This window comes from Nannospalax galili, unplaced genomic scaffold (assembly GCF_000622305.1).
Source record: "Nannospalax galili isolate Female #2095 unplaced genomic scaffold, S.galili_v1.0 scaffold18, whole genome shotgun sequence".
Lineage (NCBI taxonomy): Eukaryota > Metazoa > Chordata > Mammalia > Rodentia > Spalacidae > Nannospalax > Nannospalax galili.
Window position 1 is genome coordinate 12,490,677 of NW_008346548.1, and position 16,270 is coordinate 12,506,946.

General features: G+C 46.7%; 1 protein-coding gene across 1 annotated transcript in view; it reads right to left on the minus strand.

The window, feature by feature from the left end:
* The window catches only part of Slc12a8 (solute carrier family 12 member 8), a 164,662-nt gene that overhangs the window by 45,046 nt on the left and 103,346 nt on the right, over positions 1–16,270 (minus strand). The window contains exons 5-7 of the mRNA XM_008842992.3: positions 15,841–15,954; positions 6,175–6,262; positions 4,419–4,506 (exon numbers count right to left, since the gene is read on the minus strand). Of these exons, the coding sequence (XP_008841214.1) occupies positions 4,419–4,506; positions 6,175–6,262; positions 15,841–15,954 (290 nt within the window). The remainder of the gene's footprint in view (positions 1–4,418; positions 4,507–6,174; positions 6,263–15,840; positions 15,955–16,270) is intronic.

Consider the following 16,270-nt stretch of genomic DNA (forward strand, 5'->3'; position numbering starts at 1 on the left):
GATTATTTTCTTTTCATTTAAAGCACTCCTACCCACTGGGTGGGGATGAGACTACCCAGTCTGCATCTTTCCAGTGCCAGATGGACCTGAGCAACTTGATCAGTTCTGTAAGTACTGGACACTGTTGACTTCCATCTTTGGCCACCTTTCACAGATACACCCTGGGATTCCTCCAGAACACTTGGGCTGGGGTCTGAATGGGGATTGCCCAAATATGATGACTACTTTATCATCAGTTTATCAATTGTGTTTAGAATTGCCTGCTCACTTGCCACTTTTTATAAAACTATCATTCAGTATGTGTGCTGTAAATTAAACAAAATATCAGCCTTTATATCTAGATAAATAATAAAATCCTTACATTCCATCTCTTTTCCAGATGAGTCCAAGCTCTTCCTTTATAGCTGTCACCCTCCATCATTTAGGAAGGATCTACTGAGGCTGGTTACATTCCTGGCATAGTGCAGGTGGGGGGCAGGTATTACAGACATGGAAGTGAGAATCTGAGTGTGTATCAACAGTTCTTTAGGGAGGGTCTCCTCCATTTCAATGGCTGTTCCCTTCCCTTCAAGGACTGGCTTTGACCGTCATTTAGAAGGGACTCATTCTGCCTCATCTACTGCCTGTGGCCCCTGGATGTTACTATGGAGTACATCCTGACACCCTCACATGCCCAAATGAAATAAGAAGGGAGAGCCTCAACATTCCCCAGCATCCTCCCATCTTGTATTTCCAGAGACTCTAATATTCCCCTTATTCCACAGATTGACCAACAGCTTTGCTTCCAGCTAAGTTCTACGTTCGCCTGATAGCCAGTTATATACAGAGGCAAAGTCTGCTTCACTTTTGAGAGGCTGCATTGTGTCGTGAGCAGAGGACAGTTCAGCAGGGCTGGGGCAGGTACTATGGTGGGTATAGTGCAGCTGTGTCCTGGGCTTTCACACTCTGTCCTGGACACATGACACCATGACCATCAATTCATAAAGGGTTAGAGTTGACTATGGGGGATTCATTCATCACAAAGATGCTTTGGGGGCATTCTCCCTACTGTGTTTGCTCCTATTCTGCTAACTGGCATGTCTGAGGACAGGCATGGTCTTCCCGATTCGTAATGAACATCCATTTCTTGGACTGCATGTAAGCTTATTTATTTAATTCCTATTAATACTGTTCTGTAGATTACTACTCAGTCACAGCCTAATAATGGGATTGACTACTTTTCTATTTAATTAAACATGGTGGATACAAGGTGGGGGCAAAGTGTCTCTAAAAAAATGTCTCTACCTGCAAGGGTGCCCTCATAGTAAGTGTGGGAGTTAAAATTCAATAAGCACGTGCCATGTGCCACATTGTGATTTTACAGATCACCCCATAGTCATTACAATATAGTGAAAACTTTTAGAAAAGCAGGAGTCAGGTGAGGTGGAGGCAGGTGAGTCCATGGTCAGCTTGATCTACATATGAGTTCCAGGCCAGTCAGAGTTACACAGTGGGGCCTTATAGCAAAAAAGGAAGCAGGAAGTAGGAAAGTTCCTCTGGGGAGGGGATAACGGGTTGGGAAGACAACTAGAAACAGGTCAGAGAAGTTGAAGAAAACCTAGAAAAAACAGCTCATCTGACCAGGCACATGTGGAAAGGAATGCAGGGCAACCAGGAGCCATCCAAGAGAATTATTCCAGCAGAAATCACTGGGAGACGCATGTGAACCGGCAACAAGGAGAGCATGTCCAAGGCCAGCTGGTCTCTATGTCTGAAGGTGATAGTCAGGCAACCCAGACAAATGCCTTGCTTCTGGGCCTAGGAAAGCACATATCCAGCCTGGCTCAGAACCAAGACCTATCCAAGAGTGAACCTGAGCTGAGTGGCTTACTAAAACCTCAGCAGGGTGATGGGGTGTCAGGCAAAGACATCTCCATAGGCTGAACCTCTAATTCCCCAGGTTTCATCAGTAAGGTCATGTGGCCCAACCATCCGCCTGGGTATAGTGCCTGCCACTGCAGCTGCGTCAAACTCAAAGAGAGACAGTGGGGAGGAGAGGAGAAATGGTCTGGGGGACAGATTTGGGAAATCCCTTGAGGAGAGGCTGGTGGGGAGGAGAATGCCAGGGTGTTACCTTGGTATCGTCCTCACTGGTCTCTTGTGTGCGTCTCAGTGTTTCCTACTGAGAACCAACAACAGTCACTTGTTTTTCTTGATGGGCCTTACAGTTGTCTCTTCCAGGCAATGGTCTCTTGTGCCCTTCAAAACCTACACTTACTGGAAAACTGCAGACAGCAAGCAGGGCTCCCTGGTGAATGGCATCTCTGCATGTCACATCAGTGGCTCCCTGAGGCCTGTTCTTCTCGTGCAGCCAAGCTTGTCACCCCACTACAAGTTCTTGGAGAGAAACTCCAGATGAAAGTGTACATGTAGATAGATGTGACGACACACATTCTTTCCCTAAAAGCAAGCCTTGTAACTTGAGGTTCTGAGATTTGGGGCCCTGGGCCAGCTCTCTAATGATCCGAACTCTTCTCCTTTCTGATCCTATTTTCATACCAAGGTTACAATCTTTGAAAACAAGATTCACTTGTACCAGAGTTTAAACACATTAAAAAGAACCTGTGCTAATGGGAGACCAAAATCAAGTACATCTTTAATTATTATATATTTTTATGTATATGAATGCTTTACCTGCATGTACGTAAGTGCACCCATGGGTGCAATGCCTGTGAAAGCAGAAGAGGGCATCAGATCCCCCAGAACTGCAGTTACGGATGGTCGCTAGCTGCCATGTGGGTGCTGGGAGCCAAATCCAATCTTCTGCAAGAGCAGCCAGTGCTCTTAAAGGCTGAGCCATTTCTCCATTCCCCTCAAGTACATCTTTAAAAAGTAAGTTCAGGTGCCAGGTGTGGTGGTGCACACCTTTGATCCCAGCTCTTGGGAGGCAAAGGCAGGCAGATCTGAGAGATCGAGGCCAACTTGGTCTACATAGTGAGTTCCAGGCTAGTTGGGACTACAGGAAGAACCTGCCTAAAAAAGAAAAAGCAAGTTCAGAGTTCCCTGCACTAGGTTCCTCCAATCACTGACCCTCTGTGAGATAAGCAAGCTGCTCTGCAAGGCTGAGGACCAAGAAAATGATGCAGGACTTAACGGCAAAACCCTCCCTGACTACCGTCCCTGGAAAATGATGATTTCAGAGTTCACTTTTCCTTTGGGAACTTGAGACCAGACAGGAGTTTTAGGGGATTTTAAGAAAATCTTGTGGGTTTGAGTGATGCCAAATAAATATCCTTAATGTCTCATGAACCCCCTCCCCCGAGTCTACAAATGAAACTATAGGACTCAAGGAATTCACTCATCTGGCCCAGTCTGTAGTCTAAAACAAAGATGTCACAGCCATATCAACCCAAAGTTGTTGAGATCCCAGAGAAAGCCTCCCCCTCCCCAAGCTGGGCCCCTCCCCTCTTCCTCGTTTGTTTCTTGTGAGCAGTGTTCCAAGTAGAAAGTGGAGCTACTGGCAAAAATGCAAAGCTTGAGAAGGTCAAAATTCAAGGTAATTAGACTCTTCTGTCTCTGTACTGATTGTCTTTGCCCATCTCTTCCTTCTTTCTCTTTTGTCTCTTCTATCTCTCTTGCCCCCCCCCCCCAACTCATGTGGTTGTTCATGTGCAGGTGCACGGGTATATTGTGGAAGCCGGAGGTCAATGTCAGCTGTCATTCCTCAAGAACTCTCAATCTTGTTTTGTTAACTTACATTGTGTGTGTGTATGTGTGTGTGTGTGTGTGTGTGTGTGTGTGTGTTTATGCATCCATGTCACGGCGTACATGTGACGGTCAGAGGACAAATTTTGGGTGTTGGTTCTCCCCTTCCATCATGTAGGTCAGGGGGATTCAACTCGGGTCACTGGGCTTTGCAGCAAGTATCACCATCTTGCTGGCTTTCTGCCCTGTTTTTGAGACAGGGTCTCTCAGTAGGACCAAGGTCTCATTAATAAGGCTAAGCTGGCTACCCAGCAAGACCCAGGGATCCTCCCATCTCCACCTCCCCAGTGCTAGAATTATAAGCATGTGCCACCATGCTTGGCTTTTTGCATGGATGCTGGGGATTCAACTCAGGACCTCATACTGGTACAGTAAGCATTTTACTGGCTGAGACACCTTTTTAGTCCCTTTTCAACTTTCTACATGGAAAGAGAACCCTGTTATCTAGTGTTTTGCATTTGTGTGCCTCTCTGATGTTGGGACCTGGGCACCATGAGCAGACATTGCACATTTTCCACACATCTGCCCTGCTCCCACCTTCAGTCCTGGGCTGAAGACTATACTGATTTCCAGACAGGGCTACAATGTACAACAGGCTGGGGGCCATGTGTTCATAGGAATAAGCAAATGACACCAGAAGACTGAGCCCTTGGGGTAGCACAGGATGTACCCACCTTTTCAGCCATCAGGAAGTCAGAGCGGAGGGCCTCTCGGGTGCAGGTGGCACCAAGTAGGAAGGCGAAGACGATGTACAGAAACCACCTGCAAAACCCAAGAAAACAGACTTGGCACCCAGGCTGGCTCAGCCCACCCCAACCACCCACCCGGCCTTTGGGAACCTGTCTCAAATTAAAGAGAAAGGCCACCACAAAGTCATTCAGCTGGCCTGGAGGGGACTTTTTGTACTCTTTCTCCTCTAGTGCATTTCTTACCAAAAAAAAAAAAAAAAAAAAAAAAAAAAAAAAAAAAAGACATCAGTGTTTTGATTCTTGTATTAAAGAAGGAAACCACACCAAAGGTGTCAGGGTGAGGAAGTGCCAGGACAGAGCTGACCTTCATTCCCACAGCCCAACCTCCTCCAGCAGAATTAGCCAATCTTCTTTTGGGCCCCTGAAGCCTCTGGTCTCTAGATCACAGATAACAGATTAAAGAATGAAAAGGCAGAGCAGTGGCTCTGGCCCCGAGCTGCCCCGTATCCATGAGTAATTCACATGATCCTGAGGTTACACCATTCCTGTCTGAGCAGAGACAGTATATACCAAGGCTCATCCTGCCTTTCAGCCGTGTCCACAGCAGGACAGGGAGCTCATGAGGTCTCTTCTTCCTCCCCCGAAAACTCAATTTTTCCTGGCATCTTATTTTCTTGCCAATGTCGTTGCCTTAGTTTGCACAAATGGCCTGGTGCCCTGTGCCTGGATGATAGCAGTAGAGTCGGGCAGTGAGCATTTGTGGATAGATTAATATTTTTAATTATCTTAGTTAAAATACTACAGGCTCTTTCAACTTCTCAAGCCAGGGTTCTGCTATGATCTCACTGCCTTTCCCACACCTGCCCAATGAAGGGCAGAGAAGCTTCCTTTTCCTGTGGTACAAAGAGAAAAGCAGAAGATTCTAGAAGGTCAGAGACAGATCCAAGGCCATGTGATTGCCTGCTAGTGAGAGCAGCACAATGGGAACCCCAGAAGCCTGACAGCCTGGGGGAGGGAGAAAGAGAGAGGGAGGAGCACATTTGTCTCTGAGCCTGTTGTGTGCTTTGATCCTTGCCATCTCCTCCACAGTCCATAAGGTGTGTGTACACACCACACATACATGCACACACACGCACAAATGCACATACACATACATAAATGTACACACATATACACATGCGCATACATACACACATGCACACATATACACACATACATAACTATGTACACACATACATACACATATATACACATGCACATGTATATACATATACACACATGCACACACACAACCCATTTTATAGAAAAGGAAATGGAAGCACAAGAGACTAACTGAACTGGATGCGAACTCTAATCTGCATGCCTGCAGAATACTTCATCTGTATGTAGGATCCCACCATGATCCTGGAAACTCAATGGTTACAAAATCCCCAAGTTCAAAATGAGGGTGGGGAAGGGGAAGGGTGTTAGGAGAGGAGTAAGGCAGGATTTGGTCTGGTCTGCGATCTCCATTCATGACCCTCCTCCTTGGGCAGCATTCCCAGGCGGTGAGTGTGAAAGGGCAGTGTCTGAACCCACCAGACGTGAATTTTCCAGCTCACTGAGTGTTAAAAGGAGGATTGGAATATGAAATAGATTGGTCACAGTTAGGGTACTCTCAGAACAAAAGGGGCAACCCCCTCTTCTGCTGGGGGTTTTCTCTCCCACTCTCTGGCTCAGACTGATTGCCACAAGAACTTACGAGATGCCAACAGCTGCTAGGGAGCCCAGGGGGATGCTGGCAGCAGGCTCCCTCAGGTCACCTCCCATGTTGAAGCCAGCCATGACTCCTGAAAGACACCCAGACAGGAGATTGGGTAAGGCAGGTATTACATGAATCAAACAGCTTTCCACAGGGCTGCACCGTTCTCTCTTTACGGCCCTCTCCCATGTCAAACCCTGCCATCTGCAGCTCTGCAAGCAGGCTGCTTCACCATCTCCCCTGGCAACTGGGGAGGCATCTGCATGGCATGAAAGGGACCTTTGTGGGTTGTGTGATGCTCAGAAGGAAATCCCTCCCAGCTACAAAAGCATCTTATCACACAGATGAAAGTATCAAGGGTGTCTTGAAAGCCACGCAAAGGTCCTGACACACATGCTGAGATCTGCTTGCCTGACTGGACAAAGCCCAAAGTGTCTCAGCAGTACCAGAAGGTCTACAGATTTCTTCTGTTGCCAACTATTACAACGAGGGTTCAAGTATCCTTGGGGCCAGGTACTATCAAACAGCCAGGACCAGAAGCCATGTTCAGAGTTCCTGACCTACCACAAGAGCTCTAAACATACTAAATGTGTGCGTGCGTCACACACACACACACACACACACACACACACACACACACACGTGCGTGCCCAGTCCATGAGGCAGCTAACAATTCAACATGATGGGCAATCCAGCCACGAAATTTCACCACATGGGTTGGGGACTGTTGAATATGGAGTGAGGTCTTGAAAGGAATTTGAGCGGGCTCAAGGGTAGCATCAGTCCAATACCATCATCATAGATTTACAAACATTCAACCTGTCAGGGCCTGTTTAAGTGTTTCATATGCATTTTCATTTTGTTTAATCCTCTCAACAGCCACAATAGAAAAGTAGAATCATTTCTTCATTTTATGGAAAAGTTCTCAAAGAAGTTCACTGAAACAGCCTAAAGTCACACATTTGGTAAATGGCAAAACCAGGCTTCAATCCTGGTCTGCCTAACTCTGAGTTACATGTCAAACACCTCTGATTCAATGCTTCAGGAAACTCAGGGGAAGCAGAGTGAGGGGAAAGTTTGGGGTCAGAAAGCTATTTCAAAAGAACCCAGAATGCCAGACAATGACAGGCCTACATACACTTCATCCCACTGATTCCACCACTAAGAGTTGATCCAAAAACCAAGGTATAGGGCTACTTGTTCTTGACGTCAACTTGGCACAATCTAGAGTTATCTGGAAAGATGGAATCTCAAGTGGAAGATTGCCTCGATCAGACTGGCTGATGGGCATATCTGTGGGGCATTTTCTTGACTGCTTGTTGATATAGGAGGGCCTAGTCCATTGTGGGGGCACCATCCTTAGGCACGTAGAAAGCTAAAGAGCAAGCCAGGAAGCAGTATTCTTTCAAGTTCTCTGCTTCAGTTTCTGCCTCTGGGTTCCTACCTCGTGTTACTGCCATGACTTGAAACTGAACATATCCCCTGCTCCCATTTTTATTTGAAAAAAAAAAAAAAGAGAGAATGGCACAGAAAGAGGAGCTAGACAGGTTGGGGAGATGGTTCAGTTGGTAAGTCCTGGTCATACAAACAGATGGATCGGAGTTCAATCCCCAGCACTCACATAAGCCAGGTATAATGGCATGTGCCTCTAACTCCAGCAATGAGAAGGTGAAGACAGGAATATCTCTGAGGCTCCCTGGCCAGCACAATCTTAAAGAAAAATGACTCTTGAGCTGGACAAATAGCTCAGCGGTTAAGAACACTGGTTGTTCTTGTAGAAGACCTGAGTTCGAATCCCAGCACCCACATGGCAGCTAACAACTGTCCGTAACTCCAGACCCAGGGGATCTGACAGCCTCTTCTGTCCTCCACGGGCATTGCACGACATGGGTGCACTTACCTACATGCAGGCAATATAAGCATACACATAAAATAAAAATAATAAAATATTTTTAAAAGAAAAGAAAAACGACTCTCCTAGCAATTATCAATGGTTCCTCAGCTAGGGCTGAGGTTTCCTGCTCACCTCCCCCACTCTATGCTGGGATTTTGTCTGGATGAGCTTACATAGGTCTTATACATCCTGTCACAATTGCTATGAGTTTATATATGCAACAGTCCCACTGTCTGGAAGACACATTTCCTTGTAGTCATCTGCCCCATCTTCCACAATGATCCCCAAGCATTGGGAGGAGAGGGTGTGATGATATAGGTGTGTAAAGAAGAACATACATGCCTTAAAAGTCACCAAACCTTATCCATTTCCTTTTTTGTTGAAAACCAGGAATGTATTACTATTTGAAGGCTCTAAGCCTCAGTTTCCTCCCATCTGCCACAGAGATAATGCAATTTACCATGCAGGGCTGTGGTAAATATAAGGAACATTTATAAGGCACCCATCATAGTACTCTGTACATAGCAGGGTTGATAAATAAAAGTCCTCAAGAAACATAGGCTCCACTCAAGAAAGATGGGCTGAGGCAGGAGGATCAAGACTTAGAACCCAGCAAGTTCCAGACCAAACTGGGTTTTATACACACACACACACACACACACACACACACACACACACACACAGCCTTTCATGGGTTCTCCCAGATTTGCAACCATCTCCCCTTCTTCCTCATTTCCAAACCTTATTTGTGCCCCACACTAGTTTGCTACTTGGCCAGCTAAGTTGTTCCTACAGAATCTTTATCCCCTTTCTTCTTGGAGGAAGAACTTGTCAGTCCTTCCCTCAGTGCTGTGGAGATAGATGGTGCCAGGAGGCAAGCAGAAGGGCTTGCAAATGCCAGGAATCAAGCAAGGTTTGCTGGCTTCTGCAGGGGCACAGCCCAGATGTCACATCAACTCCAGCAGCCTATCTGAAGTGCCTGGGAAGCAATGGGATTCTCCACTTACCACTGGGTGAACTTGAAGAAATAACCTGTGTCTGTTTCTTTATCTGTAAAATGGTGGAACTCATGAAAAGATCTAGGTTAAATGATCTAAACTTTAAAAAAATAATATACATGATTATTAATATGAAATTAGGACCAGGGCTTTAGCAGGAGTTCATGCAAACAAGGGACCTTTAAGCCAAGTCTTCATTAACTTCCTGGTGGGTGCTACAGTGTGAGTTTGACTTCCAAAAGCTCATGAATTAAACATTTAAGTAAGAAGTTCATGTTAGCTGCACATCGTAGTGTATACCCCAGCATTTGGGAGGCTGAGGCAGGAGGCCAGCCTTAGATATACAGCAAGTTCCAGCCCAGTTTGGGCTCTATAGTGAAAAAATTATGTTAATATTTGGAGGTAGAATTTTTTTTTTTTTTGAGACAGGGTCTCACTGTAGCCCCAGCTGTCCTAGAATTCATTATGTAGACCAGGCTGGCCTTGAACTCACAGAGATCCACCTGCCTCTGCCTCCCAAGTACTGGGACTACAGGCATGCGCCACCACACCCGGCTCCTGGAGGTAGAACTTTTGAGAGGTAATTAGGATTGGCTGAGGTCTTAAGAATGGGACCCCATAATGGCATTAGTGGCTTTATAAGAACAGAACTGGGCATGGTGGTACATGCCTTTAATCTCAGCACTCTGGAGGCAGAGGCAGGAGGATCTCTGTGAGTTCAAGGCCAGTCTGGTCCACATAGTGAGCTGGGAGACCGTCTCAAAAAGAATAAAAAAAGGAAGAGAGGGAAAGAACAAAAAAAGGAAGAGAGGGCTGGGTGGAGCTCAATGGCAGAGCATGTAGTATCACAAGTTTGAGGCCAGCCTGGATAGAAGCTTCCTCTTTCTCTTTTCCTGGTCACAAGTACATCAGAATGAAGTGGCATTTGCCCCATCTTTAGGTTATCCTTTCTGGGGCCTCTCTCATCCTTCAACCTGGGATCTTTCTTCTAGTCCCACAAGGTGCTTCTTCAGCTTCAAGACAATTCCTGAGAATGATGGGGAACAGCTTGGGAGAAGCTTGGGGCGCAATAGCCTGGGACTGGGAGGAAAGTGACCTATGGTATACATAAGGAGGGGGCAATCAGGACTGAGGTCTTAAAGACAGACAGACTGACACTCCAAAGCAGCCCAGCAAATGCCCAGAGCTTCCCAGGATACATGTGTAAGCAAGGCCAAGTCGGGTTCAGGAGTCAAGGGCATCACAGAAACAAGGATTCTTGACATGAAAGATAGGAAGATGGTTCTGGGCATTCTGGTAAAGGCTGTTGATTTCCCACCAAGATTTTTATGCTGGGTGTGGTCAACCACAGGCCCATGTGCTGACTGTGGCCAAAGCAGCTCTTGTACTTTCCAGTAAGAGTTTGGGTTTTGGGGATGAGGGTTATGTGACTTCATACAACTGGTATTTTTCTCAGTGAGTTTCCATTTCCTCCATGAACTGTGGTCCTGGGTTCCTGAGTAGCTGCATCTGTAAGTGTGTGTTTGTGAAACTCTAGAGGGGGAGAGATGTTTGCTTTGGGCGGGGGGGGGGTGTGGAGTGGGGGAGTGGGTTGACAGTATGGCTTGAAGAAGAGAAGCGCTTAGAGAAACAAAACAAATGAAGAATCTAGGCTAACCCCTACCCTCATCCCTGGAACCCCCACCACAGGGTGTGGTAGAGCTCAGTGCAGTAGAGAACAGCTGCCCTGGGGATAGAGTACCTGAGGTAACAACTGCTATAGCTCTGGGGTAGGAGCTGCAAAAATGTTTATTCTTCAAAACTCCTCTTCCCTCCACACAGCCAGGAAGAGGATGGTGCCGGAGGGAGCCTCAACCATGACTCACTCACAACTAATCCCTGGCAAATCTATCACCATGGAAACTGCCAATCATTCATGCTTTTCATAGCTTAACTGAACATCTGCCAGGGGAAAACAAGTGGTGCAGATCATCCATCCTGCTTCCTGTGTTTACTGTGGGGCCCCTAGTAAACAGAGAGCCAGGGGAGGGCAGCCTGGCCCCATTCTGTTTCCTAATTATCTGAATGACCTTCATCAGCTCCTTCCCAATCTGCTCTGTGCCCCTCCTTCCACCATTGGTAAAACAAATTCAGATCAGTGGTTCTCAACCCAGTGAATGGTGCTGGTGGGGACTAGAAGGCACAGAAAGCCTGGCCCCTACAAGGGAGCAAGAGGAGCCCCTGTAGTTGACACTCTGCTCAGTATTACAATGTTAATGTGGACTATCACAAAATAATACTTTCACAACTTAAACCACAGGAAATCAATCAATCAGTCACCCTCCCCCGCATATGAATGTGTGTGATGTGTGAGTGTACACGTGTATTTATTTTTATGGAGATCAGAGGGCAACCTTTTAGCGTCAGTGCTTTTGCCTTAACACCTTGTCTGAGCATGGTCTGAGCACCATTGCAAAAGCCAGGCTGGCTGGCGGGAACCTTGTAGAGATTCTCCTGTCTCTGGCTCCCATCCCCCAGTAGATTAAGAGAGGTGCAGGGATCATAGGTGCTTGCGCTACTGTGTCTGGCTTTTGCTTGGGTTTTAGGGATCTGAACCTGGGTCATCAGGCTTGTACAGCAATGCATTTTATCTGTGGAACCATCTCCCCAACCTCAGAAAATAAATCTTAATTAAAAATTCTTAGGCAGCCATCTCAAAGGAAGTACGGCCCCCCCCCCCCCAGCTGAATTTTCAAGGTGTAAAGTTTTGAGTGCTTCAAAAGCTGAAGGGGCTGGAGATGTAGCTCAGTGGTAGAGCACGTACTAGGTCAGAGATTCAATTCCTAGCAAGACACACACACACACACACACACACACACACACGATGAGAAAAGAAAAGAAAAGAAAAGAAAAGAAAAGAAAAGAAAAGGGAAGGGAAGTTGAGTGGCTGAACTAGCAGCTGATCTCCAAGTTAATCCAGCTCCAGCCCTGCCTTTTGGGTGGCATCCCCAACTGCAGGCAGCTGCATGTTCCCATCTGGAGGGGAGGCTCGCCACCCAAACACTCAGACCAGGCATCATCTCCCTCTTTTCCCCACAGACTTGTGTGTATATCAGGACCACATTCCTAAGAAAACTCCTGATGGCTCAAAGACACTTTGGGAGACCAACAGCATGGGCACCCACCGGGTGCACAGTTCTTGTCCAGTGCGCGTGTACATCACAGTGCACTTATAGAGGTCAGAAGAAAACTTGTAGGGGTCACTTCTCTGCCTCCACTATGTGGGTGCTAGGGATGGAACTCAGGTTGTAGGATAACTACTAACCTAGCCCCTCTGGCCCAGGGTCTTGTCCTGGTGGGGAACTCCCTGCAGGCTCATGGGCAGCTCAGTTGGAATCCTTGACTGTGTGCTCCATTAGTGCTTGGGAGGTGGGAGGAGAGGGGCAGGAGAGGCAGGTAAGCAATTTTAGATGTTAACGTTTTAAATTTCATTTCTTTACCATTATTCTTTTTCTGTCCGTTCAAGAGGAAGCTGACCTAGATCTGATGGTTTTGGGGGAGAATTTATCTGAATACTATTTCAGCTTGTTTCTTTACAGCCTGGGTCCTTATGATATTTCACCAGAATCAAAGAAGTGGAAAAGAATTGGGCTGTTGGCTAAGGGCAGCATGGGGGACCAGAATAGGGACTATATAATTTGCGGAGCCCAGTCAAATAAAATCACAGCAGCCCCTTGTTCAAAATCAATGAAGAATTTTAGCAATAGCAAAGCATTACACCAAAGTGAGGCCCCTCTCTGCTTGGGCCCTGGTGTGACGGCATGGGCCATACCCTAAGAAAGCTGGCCTTGGGAAGGGTTGACCCTATAGCTGGGGGCAGGGGAAGGGAGGCTGACAAGTTCTGGAGTAATGGGGATCTGGAGATTTCTTATCCCAAAGGAGCTCAAAGGCAGTGCAAACCTGAAGGCCCTGCAGACAGGACATGGGAGGGTCTGACTCTATACACAGATGAGGAAGATTTAGGCTCCCTAATGTCTTGGTACTGTGTAAGACCTTAAGATCCTGGAAGTGGTGAGAGAACAGCAGCACCAGGAGGAAGTCTGACAAATGACTGATGTTAGCGTTGAGTTATCCTGGCAGGACAGAGACTTCAAGTCAGAGATCTGACTTCATTTTATAAAGAGATACAATATTCTGGCAAATCTGGATCCGCAGACTGGGATTCTTCCTACTCAGCCCTAGTTTCAGGTTCAATTCCATGACCAAATGGGGACAAGCAATGATCTGAGGGAGAGATGTAGCTTGGAACAGAGTGGTCAGGGGTGAGCTGAAGAGAAGTACAGAGAATCCAGTGCTATCTGAGAAGAAAACGTACCAGGACTGGAGAGTTCTGAGAAGAAAAAGTAAGGCATCATGAATAAGTCCCCTGGCTGGCTGGAGACTCCATCACTGAGACCAGGAGGACAGAAAAGCCAGCTGAGGACAGGCAAGAAGGGTTTGGTTCTGAATTGTTGGGTCCAAGATGGGATCCAAGATGTTACACAGGCCACTGAAGGAGTGCTGGGGCACTTGGAGGAGAAGTCTGGGCTGGAGGTTTGAACATGGGAGTCATCAGCTTTTGGGGTGATCACTGAATAAGGGGGTTGGAAGATATTAAGAAGACAGGGATGGGAGACAGAGATAGCTCAGTGGGTAAAGTGCTGGCTGTGTAAGCCTGAGGACCTTCAGGTCCTAGGCTCCATGTGGCATGTGCTTGTAATTCTAGTACTGGGGAGGCAGAGACAAGCAGATCCCCGGGGCTCACTGACCAGCTAGCCTAGCCAAGTTGGCAAGTTCTAAGCTAGCAAGAGATCCTGAGGCAAAAAAAACTCAGGTGAGTAGAGCCTGAGACTGACACTTGAGGTTGTCCTGTGGCCCCCACATGCACATGCACACACACCCCACCACACAAGCACACATGTGTATACATACAAACAACAACAAATGAATAGATAAGTAAATAAATGAATAAATGGAAGGGTGAGAAAGAGAGTGAATGGGGCTAGGAATAGCCTGACGAACTCAAGTATTTACCCGCAGACAGAAGAAAAGAGACCCACGCAGGCAGGAGTAGGAGGAAGAGGAAGGAGGACACTGCTGCTCTGTGATTGGCAAGAGAAAGAAAGAGGGAACAGTCCTGAGAGGTCAAATAAGGCATGGAGTCAAGAGTGCCCACTGAGTTTAGTAACACAGAAGTCACCGAAGACCTTGGGAGGATTCATTTCCTTTGGAGAAACAGACTGGGAGTTTCGAAAGGAGAGTGTGGTGGAGTTGAGAAGCAGGAAGGACAATGCAGACAGGAAGCCATCTTACCTTGGGTTGCAGGAATGAGAGAACAAGGGCCTTTGCCAGAGAAAAGGGTGGGGTTGAGGAAAGATGATTAAGGTTAATCATTTCTTTCATTTTAATAGCTTTATTCAAATATAAATCATATTCAATAAGCTGCATGTTTTAAATGCAACAGTCCGATATACCTATGAAACCATGACCATGCTCAGGAATGTATTTTTCATTCTGAAGCCTCTTCCAGTCCCTCAGGAGCCCCACCCTGCCAGTTCCTCTCAACTCCCTCCCCAGGCATCTACCATCTGCTTGCTGCCTGCAAGCTATTGCTTGTTTCTTCTAGAATGTTACATAAACGGAGTTTATGTGATCTTTACTTTTTAGGACTCTTTTTTTGCCTGACTTGCTCAACATAATTATTTTGAGACTCATATATATTTGCTGCATATATCAATAGTTTGCTCTCATTACTGCTGGGCATTTTCCTGCTGTGTGGCCATACCACAATTTGCTTATCTGGTCACCTGTTGATGAACATACAAGTGATTTCAATTTGGAAACACTACAAATGAAACTGCTTTGGATTTTCACACAGAAGCCTTTACGCGAGCACATGCTTTCAGTTCTTTGTCATAGAAAACTGGGAGAACAGCTGGATTGTGGAATGTTTAATATCTGTCAAACTTTCACAAAGGGGTAAGAGCACTTTACATTCCCTACTGTAGATGAGTTGGAATTTCTTTACATCCTTGCCAATACTTGCATGGAAATCCTTTTTTCTTAGACCATCTAGTAGCTTCTCCTTTTCCTACCCTTTGCCTACATGGGGAGAGGATACCTGGGAAGGACACAGCATGTGCAGGAAGCAGGGGAAGGGGGCAGAAGAAAAGGGGCAGCAGCCACACTCCAGGCCAGCAAGAGCAGCTGGAGGAAGAGCGAGTCTGAGTCTCTGCCCTGGAGACAAGCCCTGTCCCAAGCAATGGATGGTCCCATGGGTCCCACGGATCACCTGGCATAGTAGCCTTCTGGGCCAGGTATCTACACATGAGGCAAGGGCTCTCTACTCTCCTTTATGACCACTGCAGGGCAGAAAAATGGGGAAAGGCGGGGTAAGGAGATACATTGCCACCTGAAGGGCCCCAATTTTCCCTAATTTCCCTGCCCCTGGGAGAAAACACGATGCAAGGGAGGGTTTTTCCAAACTTGTTCTAGGAATGAGCGGGCAGTTTGTCTGGCTGAAGAGTCCATCCTGGTCAGCCCCAAGAGAAATACGTCCCTTCTATTAATTTGGTCAAGGTGTGTCAACTTGGAAAAAGGAGTAAGGAAGACTGAATCAGGTTGGGGCCTTCAGAAATTATGTTTTAGACAGCCTATGCCAACCTTAAAGTCAGATACACATCCCTCAGCACATGCTGGCCAATTGTGACACCAAACTTTGCATTTATGCCCCTAAAAGAACCCAGAGTACTGTACCTGTGGCTGCTGGGAAGAACACCCCAAACACAGTGAAAAAGGACTCCCCCGGGCTGTACTCTGGCAGAGAGTTGTTCCGTAGTAGTTCCGGCGAGTATCCAACAAAACCATGTTCTGAAATGATATGAAGGAGGACAAATTGGACAGGGTGGTCAGCTGACACAGAGTTCCCAAGGAGACAGCATTGCTTACACTTTTAATGGTTGTTTGCTTTTTGTTTTTGAGACAGCGGCTCACTCAGTAACCCAAGCTGGCCTGGAACTTAGTGTGTAGTCCAAGTTGGCCTTAAATTCATTTAGATTCTCCTGCCTCAGCCTCCTGAATTGCTGAGATTATAGGAATAAACCACCATGTGCAGCTATATAATTTTAAATAGTAAAAGATAAGGTGTGTGTGTGTGTGTGTGTGTGTGTGTGTGTGTGTGTGTGTG